At 42.4% G+C, this 22,410-nt stretch overlaps 1 protein-coding gene across 2 annotated transcripts in view; it reads left to right on the forward strand.

The window, feature by feature from the left end:
• Window positions 1-309: 309 nt before the first annotated feature.
• Window positions 310-22,410, forward strand: part of pde3a (phosphodiesterase 3A, cGMP-inhibited) — a 77,003-nt gene continuing 54,902 nt past the window's right edge. For both annotated transcript variants that reach the window (XM_061035698.1, XM_061035699.1), the window contains exon 1: window positions 310-1,854. In XM_061035698.1, the coding sequence (XP_060891681.1) occupies window positions 958-1,854 (897 nt within the window). In that variant the 5' untranslated portion in view covers window positions 310-957. The remainder of the gene's footprint in view (window positions 1,855-22,410) is intronic.

Consider the following 22,410-nt stretch of genomic DNA (forward strand, 5'->3'; position numbering starts at 1 on the left):
CCATTGGGACAAGGCATTGCCTGAAATATATGCTCCTTGCACCATATTTATTCCTTTCAGAAAGAAGCTCAATAGGATTGTATGTAGGTCAACCCCGTTTTTATACAAAAACAGGTTTAGCTGCATTTTAAATTAACAAAAGGAAACAAAGATTTCATATTAATATTGGTTTAAAATGTTCATAACACATATTTTAAGGAGAGAGAAAAATCCAAAGAATTGTCTGATTATGAGGACAACGCCTGCTGGGTTGGCTGAGGAAAGATTAGGGGGGTTGCACTGCTGCAATATTTTGCTCCCTGTGTGAAGTCGGAACTCGGGGGTGTGAATGAGTCTGGAGAGCTGGCCACAAACACTTCGGATTTACCCTCAAAACGCCGTGCAGTAACCAGACAGACACCCACTCTTAATGTTGAAATTCCTAAGCAGCGTTTATCATCGAAAGTAACAAGGGAGCCTCTGCGGTTTTAGGAGAGACCGGGAAGTGGACTAACAATGGACACAGGGAGCGCGTTTTACCGCTGAATGCTCGCGGATTTGGACTGATGTTTTGCAAAGACTTCTGCTGCTGCTGCTGCTGCTGCTGCTGTTGCACGGACCGGGCCTTGGAGGAGCCACAAAGTGACGAGGACAAAAGGAGAGCAAAAGAGGACGCATGTGTGCAGAGAACCGGTGCCCTAGATCTGTACAACATCTGAGTTACTCTGTCATTCACCTCCTCTCTAGCTGTCTCAGGCAGTAGTTTCTTCACCCGTACCTGGAAAAACAAAGAGAAGGCGTTCAGAGGAACAAAATCTCTGTGCGTAAAGGGAGACGCATCGGTGCGTATTTGCTGTACTTTTCCAACATGCGTGCAATAAATCATGCTTGTTTGCTGACTAACTTATGCCCTGTTTCATGACCCTGCTGGTATAGATGTATTACAGTCTTCCTCATTCTTCATATCTGTCATGAGTTATGGCGATGCCTGCAGAATCTGACAGCACCGGTGCGCAAAACAGTACTCGTGAAAAAACCATCAGCGCACCGGAACGCAATGGTTATGTGAAAACATGTGTCATCCCACTGTGCCGTGACCGAGATTACGAGTCGTGGGTGAGGCTAATGTTCACAAAAGTATGGGGTTCCCAGAGATTCCGAAGTGCGGTGTGTGCGGGATCGCTCTCGGTTTTTCTCGCTCTGTTGGTCAAATGTGCAGATTGGAGCGCTGACAACACACTCCTGCATTCATCGTCTCCCCTTCACTTCGTCTCAGGCTGCGCGGCGGAGCTGTTGCAAACTTGCTGGAGTGTGCTTTCGCCATTGTTCACCCTCGTATGTGCCTTCTTTTGGGTCGGGGTCTACTTAATCCGCTGCGGGGTTCTAATCCAGACCGCCCTCTCCCTCTTAACCTTGTGCCACCTCGGAGAGGCAGCGGCGTGGTCTCTGCTGGACGGAACAGATGAGCAGCTGCTTTCGTTCTCCACAGCAGCCGTGGTCGTGCTCGTCTGCGTGGCCACCGGCGCACTCATGGTAGCGCGGCTGAATCAGGGCATATCTGTTATCGTTTTCATCAGCCTAGTCAGGACTATCTCACTCTTCTCGCTGCACAAAGTCCGGGCCACTTGGAGACCGTACGTGGCGTACCTGGTTGGAGTGCTGGGCATCCTGCTGGCGAGGTATGCTGACAAGCTCCTTCCCAACCAAGGGAGACACAAGGAGGGCTGCACCCCCGTGACTGGAGGCAGGGAAGAGGTCCCTGTATTTAAAAGGCGCAGGAGGTCCAGTTCTGTGATAGCCTCAGACATGGCAAACAGTCAGTCCAACAGTAAGTCACATCGCCGGACCTCTCTGCCATGCATCCAGAGGGACCAGGTAAGGAGTCTCTGTCCCGTTCAACTTTCTATTTCTGCCTTGTTTTTTCCTGTGTTAATGAAGAGTTTTTTTTTTCTTTTCTGTGTGGGGCAAGGGGAAAAGAAGGGAGCAGAGAAATTGCAAAGAAAAACACTTCACTTTTATAATGACTGTTTAGCAATGCATATAATACTAGTGGTTACAGTTTTTCAACACAACAACAACAACAACAACAAAAGACTCAGAACACAATATATGATAATATTAATATTACATTTTATTGCACATGTTTATATTACATTACTCTGTTTTCTGTTGTAGTTCAGATAAGGTGTGCTTCGACATTGTTCGGTTAATACTCTGATAATCTTTGGACTAATATTCTATGGCAGCCATGGCAGGCGAACATGGGATTATAATAGCCAAAGTATTATAAAAAAAAAGTGTATTGATATTTTATTATATTTGTTGTTATGGCACTCCGGCTTTATTAATTTTTTTTTACCATAAAACAATAAGACGTTAAGTTCTGGCAATCGGGTCACTTTTTCACATTTTCCTCCAAAGATGTTGCACACAATAGTCCTAGGGGTTATAGATAGACAGTTTATAGACAGGCAGACTTGAGCAGTATAGATGCAGGTCTCTTTTGTTGTCTAAAAATAAAGTACCAAATGAGGTATTCTGTTGCCAAAGGGGTGCTATTTTTAAAGCAGCTCTGAAGTCCTGATTAGAAAGTGAAGCTCAGGATGCAATATCAGTGATTCATCTTATTCCTGATTATTAATGTCAAACATTTTCCCCAGATGATCTCTGAAACACTTCCACAAACCAACTTATGCATTTGAATCTTTCTGTCCTGCACTTCTTCCGCACTTGCTTGTCATCACTCATCTGGACTCATGTCCTTAGACCTGCAGGAATGTAGCAGCTCTGGATTTTAAACCCCCTCTGATACTGATACACATGCCCACCTGTGTTAAAGAGGAGACAGGAGAAGGGGGGGGGGGGGGTCCTATCAGCTCCTCAGCTTATGGAAAATCAATGAGCGTGCTGAGTGTGAATGGGAAACAGACTTGGCGAGTGATCAAAGCTCTCGTTGTGACCTGTGAGTGTGGGGAAGAGGAGGAGGTGTGAGAGGCTGCAGTGTCAGCCCCGGCCACTTGAAAGGTGCCCTCAGCTCTCAGGGCTAGTTAGCGTTGTAGTGTGCTTGTTTGTTTTTGCTTGTGGTCACTCATACATTCACACAAACACACACACACACATACTAACAAATAAAACGCTCACACACACACTTGTTTACATACACAATCAGATATGAAAAGACTCCGATATTTCAGCGTTTACACTTTCTTATTCTGACTTCGGTGTGAACTGTGAATCGTTCTAATTCTGAAGTGCAGGAGTGTGTTTTGCTGTACTGATGGAGAGTGTCTTTGTTTTGAATATGAGCTGGAAGATAGACAGCTCTGTAGTTTACATTAGAATATTACTATATGGCTCAAAACAAGCATGTGCACGCAGATGGCAGATTATTTTACACTCTGCTGTGTTTTAAAAGTTCAATGCTGCAGAAAGATTGACCTTTCAATAGTAATTTAATCTACAGAGAAAACGACATTATTATTGACTGTTGTCTATTTACGTCATAGGGGCTCTTTAAATAAACATTTGTTCTTAAAAAATGTTTTCCATTTGACAGTAGCTGGGTAGCTCGGAGTGAACATAAACTAGACAACAAAGCTGTAAGAAATTCACTTTATTCCTTCCCAACATACTGATACAAAGACATCATATGTTTAAAACAAAAAGAGGATGGACACATTTACTTGCAGGGTTCAGATTGCATTACTTTATGATGGAGTTACCGAGATAATAATAAAAAAACACAAGACATTTGTTGTAAACAGCTCTTATCCAAGCAACTGCAGCAACTAACACCATTGTGTCTGCCGTGCTTTGGGTTCTTTTCCTTGCAAACATAGATAGATAGATAGATAGATAGATAGATACTTTATTGATCCCGAGGGAAATTCAAAGCATCCAGTAGCAGGCATACATGACATGAAACATTTGTTACAAATTAAACCGCAAAACCGACGCCCCCCTCCCATACATATATATTAACCCGAGAAAAGATTTAAAGAATAGCCCTAGATGAAACAAACTTAAATTGTGCAATTAAAAATAGATTTATACAAGAAATGTACATAACCTGTGCAGGGATAAAAATACATGTGTAATTTAAAGCAAGAACCTATAAACAGTTGAGGGAAAAAAAATCTGTAACATGGCCCTATAAGAGCTTTAAGGGATGACTGTAACTCACAAAATCATGCAAAGATGCAAACATTTACAACATCTGTGACTCTGCTGTGGCTGGAGCCCTCTGCTGAGAGAAGATCTCTATGACATGTTATTATGGTCCGTAAAGACAGAAGGGCTCCAACTGGCTTGACGGGATCTAAAAAGTGAAGTTAAGGATATAATAGATTGTTGTGTTCAGAGCGTTGTACTGCTCACACTCATCTCTGGCTGCAGTACTAAGCAGTTGACCAGTCATGGCCTGCCTGTAATTGAGACACACATGGCGTACATATGCTGTCCTAACCGTGTCTTGTCTGTGTGGTCTCTAATGTTTAAACAAGACCATGCTGACCCACGCTAGTCATCACCTCACTCACACGAGACCCTGGCCTCCTTAAGGGGGTCAAAGGCACGTTTTGAGGGCCACAATGCAGCCACCACATGGTGACAGGAAAAGTGAAGAGGCCAGACACTATAAAATGTCTAAATGACTCCGGCGGAATGAAAAAAAAAAAAATAGGCTAACAGTATGGCAGCAGCGGAGCCACAAGTCCAAGCTACTGCTTCTTTTTTTTGTTGAAGACATAAAGAGACTGAATGACGTTTAACAGCTCTGCCCTTTTGTTGTGATCGATAGAGTTATGATGTTTAAAAAAGAAGCAGACGAGGAGTAGATCTGCACTTTGCTTACGTAAAGATGTTTGCGTAAGTGCTGTGTGTCTGAAGTGTTTGAAGAACAGCGTGAGTTTGGATGAAGGATTACAGTTGATACTTAACTTTGTTTTTCTCAGGAAGCTTCTCCCACAGACCTTTAGAGTCTTATATAAAGGCACTTCAGATTGATAGTCACTGTGTAAAAACAGTTTATGCAAAAAATAAATAGAGCAAAGAGGAATCCCGCAGCCCTCCTCTTCCTTACAAGCCTTTAAGCTGCCATGCTGCCCTCGGCCGCTCGGCAAAAAGCCGTGCTCTGAGGCTAGCTTAAGTCTGCACAACTGTAGATTTAATAAACAGCCATTTTCCTTCCTTTTGATTACAGATTGGCTGCCAGCACATATTAGCTCACTAAGTAGGTGTATTTCGCAACACTGGGGTCGTCCGTCCCATCAGAAGCTTAATAAAAGAAAGTCATTATCAGTTGATCTCATAGCGGTTAGCAGGGGCCTCTGTAGTACACTTCTTCATCTTGGGTTAATACGCAATGACAGGCCAGTTCTCTGTGTTTCAGCTGGGGATATCAAACTAGAGGAAGAGGTGTGGACTTGTGGCGTGGATCGCTTTTCACAGCGTGTAAGGAAATTTGAATCCAAGGCTCTCCTGCTGCAGACTTCAGCACTGGCATGGAACTTTCTCTCGTCTCAAACAGAAAAATCAGTCTGTGTTTTCAACTATACCTATATGAGCTGCAAAATTGGAGCGGAGATGATTAGCCAAGATTGGGAGAGGACATTTGTCAGATGCTTCTGCTTGTTTTCTCTTCCAGGCGTTGTAGCCCTTCCCTTTTCTGTCAGAAACACCAGCCCCGCTCACAGCGCTCTGCTCGCCTGTCCTCAGCGCTCTGCTCGCTGTCCTCTCACTGACACCAACACAAATATTATCCCAACCAGAGAAGGAAATTCTTCCTTAACTTGGATGATAAAGATATTCATGAAATCTATGGTAATGACTTCCTGTGGAATTGGATCCAAACATAATTAGTGTTGCTGTTGTAAATGTTTCCTGTTACTCTATAGTTGCTGCACAATCCATAATTGAATTGTGTTTTGGATGCAGGAGGTTGTTGATAGCCTGTAGGCCAGTGATTTACCACTGTGCACTCTCATCCCAAACAGCTTGTTTGTATTCTAAAAAACAATTTGCCCCACGGGATATGATTTCTTCAACTTTTTTTTTGACTGGACTATCCTCTGGGTTAGAAACTGTCTCCCTTTGCATTTGGAAAGGAAGCTGATATCAGTAGTGCTTTGTATGTCTTGTGTTAGGCGATCCACTTCACACTTTCAATCCTCATTTAGTCCCACTGTATTAGCTGACGTGCGTGTGTGAAGAAGCAAAGGCTGGAGGAATTGGTGTAGGAATGAAAGTAGGTCATTCGAGGTTTTGTTTAGTAGCCAGGCAAAACAGCAGGCTTAGTCAAACCCCCCAGAATGGTGGAAGAGTCTTGTGTTTGACTGATGCAGTGAAGAAACTTCACTGCATGCTTGTGCTCCAGATTTGTATGTGTTACCTTTGCCATGTTGGCTTCCCAGCGTGAAGCCACATTAAACTGGGATTTTGTCTGTGGCGGCAAAAACAAGAGTGTCTTTACCCAAAGTGTCCCACCAAACAGATGGGATACTGGTTGTTGTAATAGACAGCTCCCAAGTGTGTCAGTGATAATTCCGGTCCATCACAACCAGCGTTTTTTTTTTTTTTTTTTTATAGCTCAAGAAATAATTTGCATCTGTCATGATATCTTGGTCCCCAGTTAAAATCTGTTAACACAATAACGTCACTACAACAAAGTTTCTTGGGGTAAAAAAAATAGCTGCCAGAGACATTGCAAACAAACCAATGAGATGACAGCTTTTAACTTTTAACATGGTTTGTGTCTTTTAAAGATCTCAGTCTAATGCGCTCTCACAATAATGCTAACATTGTTGGCTACTTCAGCCTAACATGATTTTACAGTAAATCCTCAACAATCCGTCCCAAATTGAAAACAGACTCAAAATTTGACAAACTAAAATCCTAAATTGTAAGGTCTGTTTGGGTATTCAACTCCAGGGCACCAAAACAAAATTACTAATGTGCATGATACTCACTGGCTGCTTTACATATCACTGTGTCAATATTGGGAATCTATTTTTTTAATATATGCTATATATAGAAAGGTATATATGCATCATCGTTCACCTGCAGCCTTGACCAGACAGTACATGCTTTTAATCATATAAATGCAAAAAATATATATTTTTTAATCTAAATGTTGGAAGATTAAAAACGTTTTAAAAAATGTGATTACTGCATTGCGAAGAATAGGTTGAGAGCCTCAGTCCTTCTCCTAGGTTTCTCTGAACAATCAAACTTCAGGAGAAAACTGATTAGCTTAGCTTAGCATGAATCTGAAAACAGGGAAACAGCTAGCTTCTAAATATAATAAATCTACCAGGATGTGAAAGAAGTAAAAAAAAGTGTTCTTGCAAAGTTGATATTCTGACACAGACATCTTTTAAATCTCCATGACTAACCCCCGTCTTGATATCTAAACATGAACCTAATTTCCCGCCAAGTTCTTGCACATGTTGGCACTTTTTATGGGTCTCTGTAAAAAATAAGAGTACAGTCCGGATGTGCTCCCTTATGTAACGTGTCCTGCAATAACTGTTGTTCTGACTGGCCGCAATATAAATCAAAACTGATTGCTTGATTAATTGGTTCATCTGCTCTTTAAGTGACGTTGCCCTGTTCCTTAATGTCAGACTACAACTAGTAGGGATTGTCAAAAGCACAAAAATAAAACCCAATTCTAATAGTGAGATCATCCTTTAAACTGTACCTTACATGGCTCACCCATCTGTGTCCAATTCTTTCATTACCTTCATTCACAGCAACAAGAGCAGCCCATATCCTGACTCTTGCCCTGAGTCTCTGTTCACCTAAGCCAACCGAACATGAGGTCCAGGACTTAGCTGAGTACCCTTCTTCCTTCTCTTTCCAAAACCCCTGGCACAACCACAATCTGGCTCCCCACTGACTTCCATGGAAATTATGGAAGGACGTCTGTGTGACCATGTGTGTGCAAGTTCGCGAGTGTGTATGCGTGCGTTGCCAGCAGCTTGATGGCTGCCAGCTGCTGAAGGCTGAGAGGTTGAATCCGCTCGGAGAAACGCGTAGGGCCTCAAACCACAAACACAACCCAATGCAGCTGTAACTGCTAGACAGGCACAGGCTTCCAGTCCTGACACACAGCACAAATATTAACACCTCAGTCTCCCAAAAGAATCTCATATATTTGAACAGAATAGTAATCGGATGCACATTTTTTATTTTTTTGAGTGTGTTTAAGGGTTGATTACACGTTGCACTTTCTTCTTCTGATTTCTGTTCTAGACTGAGGCAATTATGTCAGTCAAGTTTTCTGTGTTACCATAAGAGACCGACTATTTCAGTGATGGAGGTGAACAGAATGTTCCTGGCACATGTGTGTATGCTTACAGTACGTGTGTGTGTGTGTGTGTGTGTGTGTGCTTGTGCATGAAATATGTGTGAGGTAAAGAAAGAGAGAGTGAGTGTGTGTTTGGGAAGAACTTGATGCACTGTGCAAAACTTAATATTTTTATGCATGATCATTACTAGCTATTGGTTGGGGGGGGGGGGGGGGGGGGGGGGGGGGGTGACTGTTCCCAGCACTCGGTTATTGAACGAGGTGCTGGTGCAAACAGAAGGCCGATAAATGCAGGCATAGATGCTAACAACACAGTAACCCCAGTTATAAGCAACGGAAGTAGTCTACAGTAAATTAATGCATTTAAAAAAAAAGCATTTGAGGGACAAAATATTAAGGCTGCCATGTGGCTAACATTGCTTACACCACTGCCAGGAATGAGCAGCACAAGAGGTGGAACTGTAGCCCGTCATAGGCTGTCTCCCTCTGCTGTTGTGAATCTCACCATTCACAATAGGGATGGATTCTTGTCAAACTCCAGATATCTCTCCATTAGGCTATGGTCAGTCAGAAACAAAAATGAGCGAAGTTTTCCTAGCTATGTTTGCAAAACAAACACTTGTTAACGCGACACTAAAGCAGAGTGTCCGCTCTCTAAAGGATGGGCAGGTTAATTGGTGCTAGTTCGACTTTGGTTGACTTAACACAACATGTCCAGTTTTCATCTCTATTTATCCTCCTGAAGGGTCTTTTCAATCACACGAGGAACCCAACTTAAAGACAGTGATCCCTTACATGGGAGGACATTCCTGTGCTTGCCCCAGCGTTAAATGAAGTGGAATGTGCAGGTTAAGCAGACCCCAGAAGGACAGGCCTGTGGGCTCATTCACCCAGCCCTTCCCTTCTCAGCCCTCCCCTCCCTCACAAGCTCTGACCTGAGCCAACACCACCATCCTGGGCTGTCACCAGGTGTGCAGCTGGCCTCTGCAGAATGAATAGACACTCTCACATAGCCCCAGGAAGTGTGTGTTTGAGAGTGTGTGTGTGTGTGTGTGTGTGCGGAGAGAGGTAGAAGCAGAGAGAGCGGGTAGAATAGTCCTTGATGTTAATATCTGCAGTCAGTAGAATATGTGAAAAACAAATGGAAGAAACAACTGTTAATTTCTCCTCTCAGCGTGTTCACGTGCACATCTGGAACAGTGGTATCCCAAATCTGATCTCATGGCCTTTGATTGGTGTCCGGGGTTCAGGGAGGAAGTGCAGCTAATCCCTCAGGTTGAGTCTGGCCATTGTGTCTTCACAAGAAACAAACCAGAACAAAGTCCCTGCTGCTGCTGCTGCTGCCATGATTTATTTAACAAGCAGGAACATTTTGAACCCCTCTGACTGGAACTGTACTATAAATCCAAACACGGCCAGCTATTAATTGATTATATATTTCAGGGCCTGACAAGGCTGGCTGTTTTCACTGATGGATAGTGGTATTTTGTAATCCTCTGTCTTGCTACAAAGGGCAGACTATACAAATATTTTATTAATTTCAAATCGCTTATGCGGCATACATTTTCCTCTAATCTTGACGCCCCTTGTATTTCCCTACAGCACTGTTGCTCATTATTTCTAGTAGCATACGTTTTTGGATTCTGTCCTTTGGCAAAAGAAGATTAGAACTAGAAAATACTGCATTAAAAATAGTTCATCCAATTATTTTATTTTTGTATTTTTATCAGGATATTTTACTTACAGTATCAAAAACTTTTTGAGGCAAATTTATAACTTGTTTTAAATAATATAAAGGTTAAGTGAGAATTGCCAATTCCTGGGGGAGGAACAATACTAAGAGCCATTGATCAAACTCCTATGAATCGACAAAAATGAAAAACAGTCACCTCACTTGTTAGAGGGAATCTTTTGTTATTGGACTTGTGTGCTAGACATGGATTGGCCAAATCGAACACCATGTTTATAGGGAAGTTCACAAGTGTTCTTTCTTCCACAACACCCTTGGCAAACAATAGATTATCGACTTTGTGGTCATATCATCTGATCTGTAGCCGTATGTCTTGGACATGTGTGAGGAGAGGAGCAGAGCTTTCAACAGATCATCACCTGGTGGTGTGTTGGATCAGAGGTCGCTGATGTAGTCAAAAAGCTAATCAGTGGCAAGGCGCCAGTTGTGGATGAGATTCGCCCTGAGATGCTTAACGCTCTGGACATTGTTGGGTTGTCTTGGCTGAAATGTCTTCAAGGTCGCGTTTAGGTCTGGGACAGTCCTTGTGGAGTGGCAGACCACAGTGGTGGTTCCTATTTTTTTAAAAAGGGGGACCAGAGGATGTGTTCCAACTCCTGGAGTATCACACTTCTCAGCCTCCCAAGAGAAGTTTTTTGAGGCTCCAACTGATTTTCAAACCTTGGATGAAGGAGAAACAATGCAGACTTCATCCTGGCTGCGGGACAGTAGACTAACTCTTAGGGAGTTAAAGTATCTTTGGCTCTTTTCACGAGTGAGGATAAGATGGATTGGATGGCTGGACTCAGCCTTAGAGATAGAGTGAGTAGCTCAGACAACTGGAGGGAGAGTTGAGCCGCTACTCCTTCACATTGAAAGGAGCCAGTTGAGGTGGTTCGAGCAGATGCCTCCTGTAATAATAAGAAGTTATACTTTATTAATCCTGCGAGGGGAAATTCGGTTTTACACTGTTTAATGAACATGAACACACACACACACATGCACAAACAGGATCCTATAGACGTGCACTAATGGAGAGGTCTCAGAGTGAGGGGGCTGCCCACAGTGAGCGCTCCACAGCAGTTTTGGGGTGCGGTGCCTTGCTCAAGGGCACCTCGGCAGTCCTCAGGAAGTGGACTGACACCTCTCCAGCTACCAGGCCAATTTCCGGACTTGAACCGGCGACCCTCCGGTTTCCCAACCCAAGTCCCCGACAGACTGCCGCCCAGTAGCTAATGTCGCCCTGTTATGTCTTACTTTGGAGGTTCTTTGAGCACACCGCACTGGGAGAAGACCCCGTGGTGGACCCAAAGCTCTCTGGAGGGATTATATATCCCATCTAGCCTGGGAATGCCTTGGAATCCCAATGGAGGAGTTAGGGTTGACTTGCTTAGCCTGCGGCCACCACAACCCGGCCCAATATAAGCTGAATTAAATAGATGGATGGAAGCTCCTGCAATCTATCGTACACTATAAGGCAGTATAATCTGTCACACTGCAATACATTTTATAAACTGAATTTATGTTTTGCATAAAAATCTTACTCTTCAAATGTGTGGCTGTCAGTTGAATGTAGTGGAGTTAAAGCTACAGTGTTTCCTTCTGTCAGGGGGCTGCATGTCTATCCAGCCTGATGGCGTGGTAGAAGGAAATGTGTTATTGTAACCTCTGCCTGGTGAGCCCTCCCCGTCCCTCCAGCCCACTGCCTCACTGGCTCACCATGAGCCTGTCTGTCCTTGCAGCCAACAAGGCTTCTGCTGTTCCCTGCTCAATGCTATGTTTTACTCTCTAAATATGTTGGAGGGAGAAAAAAACTGTCTGTACATCTGTCTGTCACTCAAGTTATTTCACCCCTTGCTGGGGCGAGAGTCTTAGGGTTTGGGTCAAGGGCTGTTTTTGTGTGCAGTCACTTTTAATGAGTAAGATATTAAAAGTGAATGTGTTGGTCTACAGCTGCACTGAATAGGCTTCGTGGGATACAGTGTCTGTATGGAATGTTAATGTACAAATTATTAACACAAAGCACAAATTCTGGAATGCTGGTTATGATGCTCGGTTAAATAGCGTGGAGCCATGTTTACGTCAGTTTGCAAACAGACACCGTTATGGTCAGCCAAAGGAAATTAGTTATTTTCAGCGTTTCAGAAATAGCAATACATGGGGAAAGAGATGAAAAATTAAAAAGCAGTCAGCTTCTTTTGCTCTGGGATTTTCTTTTATATAGATTGTTTTTATTTTTCCAAGAGTTGCTTCACTTTTGCTCAGGGATTTTAGTTTCCCTCTAGGTTTTGTGTTTGTTAGCGCCATTCCTTGCACAGAGAGAAGTCTGTGTAGAAAGTGTGTGAAGGTTTGTGCATTATTATGCAATTATGAATTAAAGACAAAGTTTAAAGGAACTCTTTCCAGTCCGGTGCTTAGTGCATATAATATTTCACCCTTTTAAATAGAGTCAGATGTCATTTTGCTAATCTAATTAAAAGTCCTTGGTGAGGGCAACACGTTCAGAGGGCCTGAGGTATTGTAACATGATTGACTGATTGTCATGCTGGGGCGCAGTGCACAGCTGAGCAGCACACCTGAACACTTACAGGAGTTCAACTTTGAACTAATTAATTCAATTTGAAAATGTGACCCTCTGTTCAGTTGTTAGAAAATTGGTCAGAAGAAGGCAGCAGTTATAACTTATCCTCAGTCAGCTTTCTCGTTCTGCTCAGGCCTTGGGAAATGTGTCTGTATAGACTCCGAATCAAAGCATTGTGACCCCCTCTAGTGCACCTTTGCTATACACTTTAACCACCTGCTAATACACACACGCGCGCACACACACACACACACACACACACACACACACACACACACACACACACACACACACACACACACACACACACACGCACACACGCACACACTGATCCAGCAGACTGGGTCGGCAAGGTCTCATTGATTTGGAGCCATCACATAGAGTAGAGGACACATGATTTAAAAACTGCAACAGGCTGGGAAATGTTTTTTCTCCCTGGCCTCCATTCAAGTTGCTAAGTCAAAAAGAAGTTATGGTGCATACTTACAGGATGAAGGGAGTTCTTTAAAAAGCATACTAAACATTCCACACAGATCATAAAATGACCAACAATAACAAGGAATAATATGAACATCCTATTAAAAAAAATGGCATTAGTTATATTTCATTTTTTACACAAAAACATTGTTTCTCACATTGACTGATAATGTTTGTCAAGTTGGTATCCAAGGAATGTTTGAAACTTGATAACATTCAATACAAGTTGTTGTGGTTATCAAACAGTCATTGGCAAAAGAAACTGGAACAGACCCCTCTTTGAGATGGGATGTTGGTTTCCAAGCATCTCCTCCTGTGCAAGGTAGGAAAACTTACCAGCTAATTGCTTTACAGATCATATGCCAATACTGATCCACAGACTTTTGTCCTCGTCACATCCTCACATGCAGAAAAAGACATGCCATGACAACATGTGAGCCTCTTTGATAAGGGGCATGATAATTGTTTTGGAAAACTTCAAACAAATCCCCCATCCAACCAGATAACCCATAGCTACATGCTCTGTGCAGAGAGAGAGAGAGAGAGAGAGAAAATTGAATCAGGACTCAAAATAATTGTGATTGAGGTTAGAACAGGCATACTGAGCCTTTATTTGAATGGTTTTGTGCCTTTGGCTGCCTTGGGCTCCTCTCTCCACACACTCTCTCTTTCAATAATGTTTTTCATTAGCTGCTGTTCCATTCATACTCTCACTGATCTCTGCGTTGTCTCCTCAGGGACTGGACAGCTTAAATGAAATCTCTATACTACTGTAGCAGACACCTAACCTCTTTTCACATTTTCATTGGAATTTTTTCTCTGATCTGTCCTCTCCATGTGGAAGAAGTTAAGTGTCAGGTCTTTGGACTCGAGACAGTTTGACTTTAATGTTGCAACCATATTTTAACATCTCATATGACTCTTTTAAAAAAAAAAAAAAAAAAAACATTTGTTGACATTTTTAATCATACTTATTCCTTCATAAGTAATCAGGCGTTCACCTTGTGTTCTTGCGGTCATTGTCAGGCAGACTTCACCAATAGGGTTTAAGAAATGTGATTGGTTTGGCAGGTGATCCATCAAGGCATTGGAGAGAGCATTTCCATTGTAAGGACAAGGAATGGCATGCAGCGGTTTTGGCGAAGCTCCACAAACTGTACAGGCAGAAGGACTTTTGACGTCATCAGGAAACGTGACCCACTTTGCAAGAGGCGAGGAGCCTTGGGCTGGTTGAGCAGATGTTGCACAGATGAGCCTGCACGCACACACACACACACACACACACACACACACACACACACACACACACACACACACACACACACACACACACACACACACACACAAACACACATGTGCACCTACCCGGAATGCACACTTCATACTCTGCCTTTATTTTCCATAATAATTGCAACAGAATAGCAATCAATTGCTCAGGAACTTTAGACAGGTCTTGGTTGAGTTTGTGGTTGTGCACAAATGTGAACTGATGTGATTATGAGCTCGGGTGCTCGCAAAAGAGGAACAACATGACAAAAGGGAGGCTTTGGGTCAGTCATCTCTTGTGGTTTATCTCAAAGTCAGTCTCAGATTGGTGAAAAGTAACTTACAGTATATTTTACAGTTTGCCTTTAAGTTACATTAGTCCTGTTAAGGTAGATGTATAGGGAAGACTCAATAGTGTTTGGCCAAAGCGAGCGACATATTCAGCTCTCCACTGTGTCTATCTGGCATATCAGTCAGGGGCAATCTCTCCCTCCTCCTCCCTGTCATCACTCTGGCCCTCTCAGATGTTACATAAGGCCTTTTTTCTGGTCTGTGAGTTAGACATGTTACTGTGCAAAAGCCTCTCTTCTGTCTGTCTCTCTGTTATTTGCACCTTTTATTGAAACTGTGAAGGTGTCCTGTCAAAGTGCTTGTCCCAAGAGATGGGGAAAAGATTGCTGCCAGACTGACATGCGTTCCCACTGAAACACCACAAAATCCAAACCTCTGGGACCATATATATGTGAAATGTTTTAATTTTAAGCATGAGGTCAAGTTTTAGAATTATTCACCTTGTCGTGGTACTTTTGGACCTCTACACTGCTTTAATTTTTTTTCAAGCAATTTTTCAGCATAAAGTACCTCAGAAACAGACTGTGCACTAACTGCACTGTCACAGCCATACGGCATGAACTTAAATCAGTCATCAACTGATCACAGGGTGAGTTCAACTCATACTCTAGTAAATGTAGAGGAGCATCTCATAATAGCCAGAATCATCCTTAAGTGATTAATGGAGACTAAAACAAGACTAAACTGAGCGTATTATATTGGGTTGACACAATCATGTCAAAAAATTCAAACTAATGACATTCAATATCTCCGATTCCAGAGAGTTTGATACTGAAGGATGTGTTAACTAAATATGCTAGCCAATTTTGTAGCATTATGTAGCTTAATGTAGCTCTGTGTCCCTGGAGCAATTGTCTTAATAATGCTTTGTAGCTACCTCTGACCCTCTTTGTTTGTTGCCCGCTTAGAGAACCAGGACTTTGTATAAACTTAGCAGTGCACATAAAGAACAGACAGCTAAAACCATGTGTGTAAATGTTTGTTGAATTAGACTGACAGTCAATTGGAATTTAATCACATACCCAACTTCCTTTATCAGAACCCATTGGCTATCATCAGATGGATTTAGCCCTCGGTGGCTCAGGCCTCATATTTTGATGCTTCTGGCTTTGCCAGCTGATCTGGACAACTGATGGTGAATTACCTGGCCAAAAACATCCTCATCCATCTGCTGGTAATTGTTTACAGTCAAGAAACTTAGAGGTGTAATATGTGGAATTTTTACACTGAATTATCTTAATTCATAAACAATTGACTACCTATGTTATATATTTTTTGTTGAGTACTTACATTTCCTCAAACATTTCATGAAAGACAGAGAGAAATCCTTAATTTTGTAGTTGTAATGGCCTGTGTATTTTGTGGCAGCCACCTGACAGAGCCGCCATGACAGACATGACATGTTTATGGTGGAAACACATGGATTTTAGTCAAAGTCCGCTGCATAAGGAAGCGAGAACTGCTACTGAAAGCTGCCATACTGTTGCTGTATGTGCTGCTGTGATAAAAATGTCATGTAAATTGTACTTGGATACATTAGCTCGTCAGTAAACGTATTCTCTTCCTCTTCCTCTGTTTCGACCTTTGTCCTGACTATTGTCTACTTGCAGTTCATTGTCGTCCGGGGTGGGGGTGGGGGTGGGGGGTGGAGTAGCATAGAGAATCACTCCCATGATTCACCGCCAGCCTCAACATCATCTTTTGTTATTGTTTTGAATAAGAGCCCCTTGGCAGCGGAATTTACGTACTGTGCATTTACGATGCAAGAATGGAAGTGGAGTTGACAAGTTACCTGTGGGAATGGGCTGTTGTCTGCACTCATATGAAGATAGCTGTTTACAATAACAATAAAAAAGAAGCAAAATTGTTTTCTAATGATAACCATTTGTAACAGGGAGTTCAATAGCTTATGCCTGCTGCCTCTTTAGCTGTCCACACAGACTACATTTCTATGTACAAACAAAGACCACAATACCAATGTCAATATTTGTCAATATAATTGACATATAATTGGCCAATATATTCAGGTATCTATAGAGACCACCTACCTTTGTATGATAATATCTCTATGCATGAATAGGATGTCTCTGCTGCCCCAAGTGCTGAAAAACTAAGCCATTGAAGATTTGATTAGAGTTTTTTTTCAGGTTTGTTTATCATGTTCTATTAGGTGAATTTAAGCACAGCTCCCTGTGGGATGATAACATTTAATCGAAACTGATTTCACCCCCTGAACCTGATACAACACTGTTTTTGGTGCAATGAATCCTACAGTATACATAGCTTGTTTTAATAAGAGAGAAAAAACTCTTGCATTTCAAAGAGTGAAGTTGATTCAATTTAATCATGGAGTTTTCAAAAATCCTTCTTTATTGTGATAGTGCTGGGGAGATCTGTTGATCCTGCAATCTGAGACCTCGTGTGATTTGTATGAGGACATCACTGGTCTTGCTCTTGACTTAAAGAAACAACTCATTTTAAGGTAATTTTCCCGTGAAAGCTTTCTTTTCAATAACTTGAACCACTAAAATAGATATGTTAGGAATTCAGTTATGTCCCATATATGTTTCTCTGTCAGCAACTGGGTCAGAGTAATTTCCATTTAAAAGAAAAAAGAAATCTATTACTGCACTTCCTGTCAAGTTGCACCTGGCAGTCACTTCTTAATTTCTGAAAAAAATCCACCCATTATTAAAGATCTGTGGAATAAGGAAACATCATTCCTATTGATGTGAATTATAAGCTTGGCTGTCTTACATTTATATATTTTTCAGTTCTTTAATCATGCTCCTCTTTTGGCAGCCATCTATTCTACATTTGTTCTGTTTTCCCCAGAGACCAGTATCTTTTCAGGCAAATGTTTAGTCTGGCCTTTTTTTTTCTTCTTCAGAAATCCAAATCCAGAAAAACTAAAAGAATGCTCCTCCAGTGACGTTCGACTGTAAATGATCAAGTCATTATTCCTGGAATGTGAGTGGTAATGGGGAATGGTCACCTTAAAGAAGAGTCTCAATTCACTGTGACTGAGGTCTTTATGTTCCCCCACATGCCCCACTCCTCGCCGTTGTATTCACTGATGCTGAGGGACGTAGAGCTTAAAGCAGACCCAGCAACATGTAATGCTTATGAAGAGTAATCCTGCTTCTTTTCACATGTGACGATGTTGTTTCTTGGAGGTCGGCAAACAGACAACATTCATGAGACACACGTTTGCACACATGCACTCACAGCACACGCACACACCTGCGTAAAGTGGGACGGAGCCTGTGATGTTGCCACAGTAATAAGCACTCATTCATTTCCATGTTGGCAGAATGATAAGATTGATTCAGGGGGCCGGTAGATGAAAAGGTCAGCCGGCTTGTTTTGAGTGAGTGTAAGATTTCCATCATCACGCTGCACGCTCTGCCAGGTCGGTCCAAACTACACAAACAGCGTCTCTGAAGCCCTTGACAGCCTCCATTCTGCCATTAAGTCAATAATCTGCCCTCACTCTTCTCCTCCTCCTCCTCCTCCCCCTCCTTCAAGACTTACCCGCTGTTAGTTTGCGTACTTCCCTTTTTACTTACCCTCAACAACGCTTGTCCAAACAGCAGCATAACTTTCCCCCTCATGTGTTTCCCTCTCTCCCACTGTGCCATTTTCCACACTTTCACCACTAGTTCTCCCCTCCCCTCTTCTCAGCCAGCACCTTTCATTGTTTCCAGACAGTGGTAAAACATTGAGGGAAGTGTGTGGAACGTTAGAACGTCTGTTTGCACAGAGAGACATAAGGACACACACACACACACACACATACACACACACACACACACACACACACACACACACACACACACACACACGCACACACACACAGGAGGAATTGTTCCAGGAAAGTGGCATCTGTGCAGCCCATTACACAGGGTTTCAGTGGACCTGTGCGGGCCTTTTACATATGGTGGTCAGCTGCTGGAAAGGAACTGGAACCAGGGGTCACATTTGAGAGAAAACATTAGGGGAGATGATGCATGGTGGACACACACACACACGCACACACACACACACACACACACGCACACACACACGCACACACACCCGCACACACACACACACACACACACACACACACACACACACACACACACACACACACACAAACACTCTTTAAAGTCCTGTTGTGCCCTTCATCACTGCTCTGGTGGAAGTGTGTGGATCGGCCAATTTGTTTATATCCACAGGGCGTCCTGGCTGCAGAATGGACCAGACAGTGACCCTGCAAAATAAACCCCAACTCTTACACGTTTGGAGACCTGACTAATTATTTTACTCATATCCTCCTGGGTTTCTTTTTGGATCATAATCCGTGGGAAGATTGAGGTTCGTTCCTAATGAAATCTGAGTAAATGGGGATGGGAAAAAGTGAACTCGGAGGCCTTTCATCAGAAGCAATGCAGTGACGGTTGCAGGTAAAACAAACCTCATGTTGGTCAGAGAATAGGAATGGGTGAGAGAGAAATGGCAGAGAGAGTGTTTGTAACGTTTTTAAGGAAGTCAAGCAAGGAGGAGGCCTTTGTCTTCAGACCCTTCAGCTGTGATTCATTAGTATATTTGTGATGCTGCGTCTTAGTTGACTGGACCATGTAAAGACCCCGGCCAGGATACTTCCTGCTGGGCCAACACTTTCTCACTGACAATTCTCTTTTTTTTTTTTTACATTCAGTGAGCACGCTCTGAGAGACATTCCTGTTAAATGTGTTATGGATAAACAGGAGTGTTTTGCAACAAATGGCTCGTAAGTTTTGGATTTTACTCTTACTAAAATGAAGACCAGACAATCAACATTTATTAGCATTAATTTAAAATGTCAAAATAAGAAGACACTGCAAAAACAAAAGACACATTCTGCATGAATCATGCTGAAAACCATTGAAAACCATTTATAGCATGGTTAGCACGTTTTTTATTATTATTTTTGATACTTTTGAGTCTCATTGTTGATATCACTATCTAGTCTTTGCTGTTTATGAGAACCCTCAGCAGCAAGGTCAAAACTACTGTACAGTGACCTTTTACTCTTAAAGCAATATATTAGCAATTAACTGTCTAAGGAGGTAGAAAACTGTGTACATTATTCACTGTGTGTTTGGCTTGGTCCCTGTCTCCTCTTGCCTACATGTCAAGGTGTCCTTGAGTACAAAAAAAAATCTTGACAGCAAAATTGCCTCTAATGGCAAGTAAAAAAAAAACCAACCTCTAATCTAATTAATATTTTAGTGCACGGGCAACTGGTGGTTATGAGGAAGCCTCTTGTGTCTATAGCTCAGTTTTATTGTTAAGAAATTCTGACTGTTATTCTTTAAGAAAACATTCAGTTGTTTGGATAACATAGAAACGACACACAAACTAAATAATATAGTTTCATAGGTAGTTTGAATAGTAAATAAAGAGTAACATTTTACTTCCATGAATCAAGAGTACAGTTCCTATTTCATTGAATATGCTGCGCTATAATTAGGATATGATGACATGCAGTGTGATTATACTTTACAGGAGTAAGTTGATAGTAACTCAATCGCCCTGTGTGGAGAGCTGGTTATGGCCAGGTACAAATATGAGAGCCAAGTTTTAAAGAAAGCTGTTCCTCTTGGGTGGTATGTTGTTGGTCACGGTGACGTTACTAATGGTTCAGCCCCGTCAGAGGCTCGTGTTGGAGTATGTTGTGTGTCGGAGCACCTGGTCGGAGCCTGGGGCAGCGGATGTGGCTGTGCACCCTGTACGAATGTGAGACTCATTAAGTTCACTGGCCTTCCAGGTGGACTGCAGCTTGCTTCAGCACATATACACACACACCCACATGTTGCACACGCACATTAACCAATCCCACTGTGATTGGTGAATGTAGGCTTGATGTAGCCTGCTAATGGGTGCACAAATAAGACACATTCAAAGACTTTGCAGGGACAGACAGAGGGGGGGTTGTTGGGTTTTTAGAGCCTCTAATCTGATCAACTCAGATATGGTTTCATTGTAACCACATTAGTGAAGGTGCAGAGTGTAGTTTATCAGGTTTTTTCCAAAGCTCAGTCACATTTGTGGCAGACAAGTGACCTGGAACACTTGTTTCAAATGCAATAACTGAGCTTGCGTCATGCACATTAAGGGCAGAAAATGAAAACACTGCAGAGGAACAAAGACTGATGCTTGATGAGGCTAACATTTGTAGCTTCATGTTCAAACACAGAGAGGGGGGGGGGCAGACACTTCTGACGGTGGATGAGGTCACTACGTTGTAGCCACATTGAGATTAAGATAAGTGCTATTTGTCTCACTCCTCTTTAAGGAAAAACTATATTTTTTAAGTTTACAATATTTAATATGTAGGCATATGAAACAAAATTCAGAGCTGGAAATGTTGATCTCTTGGCAGGACATTGGCTCACAATTATAGATTTTATACTTGATTCATTTTTAAATATAAAAAAAAAACCCTTATAAGTTCATTACAAAAACTGTTCTTAAATGATGTGAAACAACTAAGATGAAAATAACAAGCATGTTGATTGAGTTGGGTGTGACTCTGCCGGTCTGTCTGGGACTCACCTAATGGTCTTCATGGTGGGAATGCATATGACCTTAGTAATGGAGTCTGGATCCCATGTTTGTCTCGGCATTCTCTCCTCTGATTGGCCCGTTGTTCTTAATTACCAGAGTGACTGTTTATCCACACTGTTTGCCTGGATCCTTATCAGCCCTAACAGTGTTTTAACTCCCAGAGGAGAATGTGTGGGAGATGGCAAGAGGAAGTGTGCATGCATGTATGAGTCTGTGTGTGTGCGTGTGTGCATGTGTGTGTGTGCATGTGTGTGTGTATGTTGTGACGCACAATAGTGTGCATGTCAGCGTGCGTGTTTGATGTACTTTGTCGGACGTGGGTCAGCATGTGTGGAATGCAGAACACGCAGATTCTGCCGGTGATATTGTTGGTTGTGGTTGTGCTGATGAGGTGGTGTTTGGCCTCCTTGTTTTTGGGACATGGAGTCACACTTGTGGTCACTGAGGGTATGCTCGTGTTGAAGTTTTAGCACTGAGCAATGACTGTTGAGGTTATTGCGTTGGTCTTTAGCACCAAGGTTATTAAGAAAACGTTGAATTTGCACATTTGGCATTCCAAACCAGGAGCCCTTGTAAAAACGGTGACGATTTTCCCGAGCCCTTGCTGTTAAAATATTCACACACTTTATCACCCGTCTGCTTTTTATTTAAGATGGAGCTGCAAAAATAAGTTTGTACTTCTTCTGTGTGTTCCCATATGCTTTTGCCAATGTGTCTGTTGTATACATGTGTGTGTGTGTGTGTGTGTGTGTGCATAAGCAAGCATGTGTGTAACATGAGCTCCGGCCATCTCCCTGTGTGTGAGTAATGGTCCCCTGTTTTATTGGCCCGCTCCTCAACAGACTCTATGAGTAATCACATAATGCCTGCTCTGACGTCAGAGCTGTTTCCATGGTAACACAGTGCTCCCCACTCTGGGGAGGTGCGTTTCATTTTTCTCTTTTTTTTTTTTTTCTTTCTTTCTTTCTTCCCCCCACATTTCGTTCTGTTTGCGCTCAAAGCTCCGGCTCTGGATTGAGACATCACTCCTGGAGCTAAAATCACCTCCCCCTTATCTAAAGTTTCAAAATGCACTCGTATTATTAGAGCTTTACTATCCACTTCCTTTTTTTTTTTTTTTTTTTT

Source organism: Labrus mixtus, chromosome 4, assembly GCF_963584025.1.
Source record: "Labrus mixtus chromosome 4, fLabMix1.1, whole genome shotgun sequence".
NCBI lineage: Eukaryota > Metazoa > Chordata > Actinopteri > Labriformes > Labridae > Labrus > Labrus mixtus.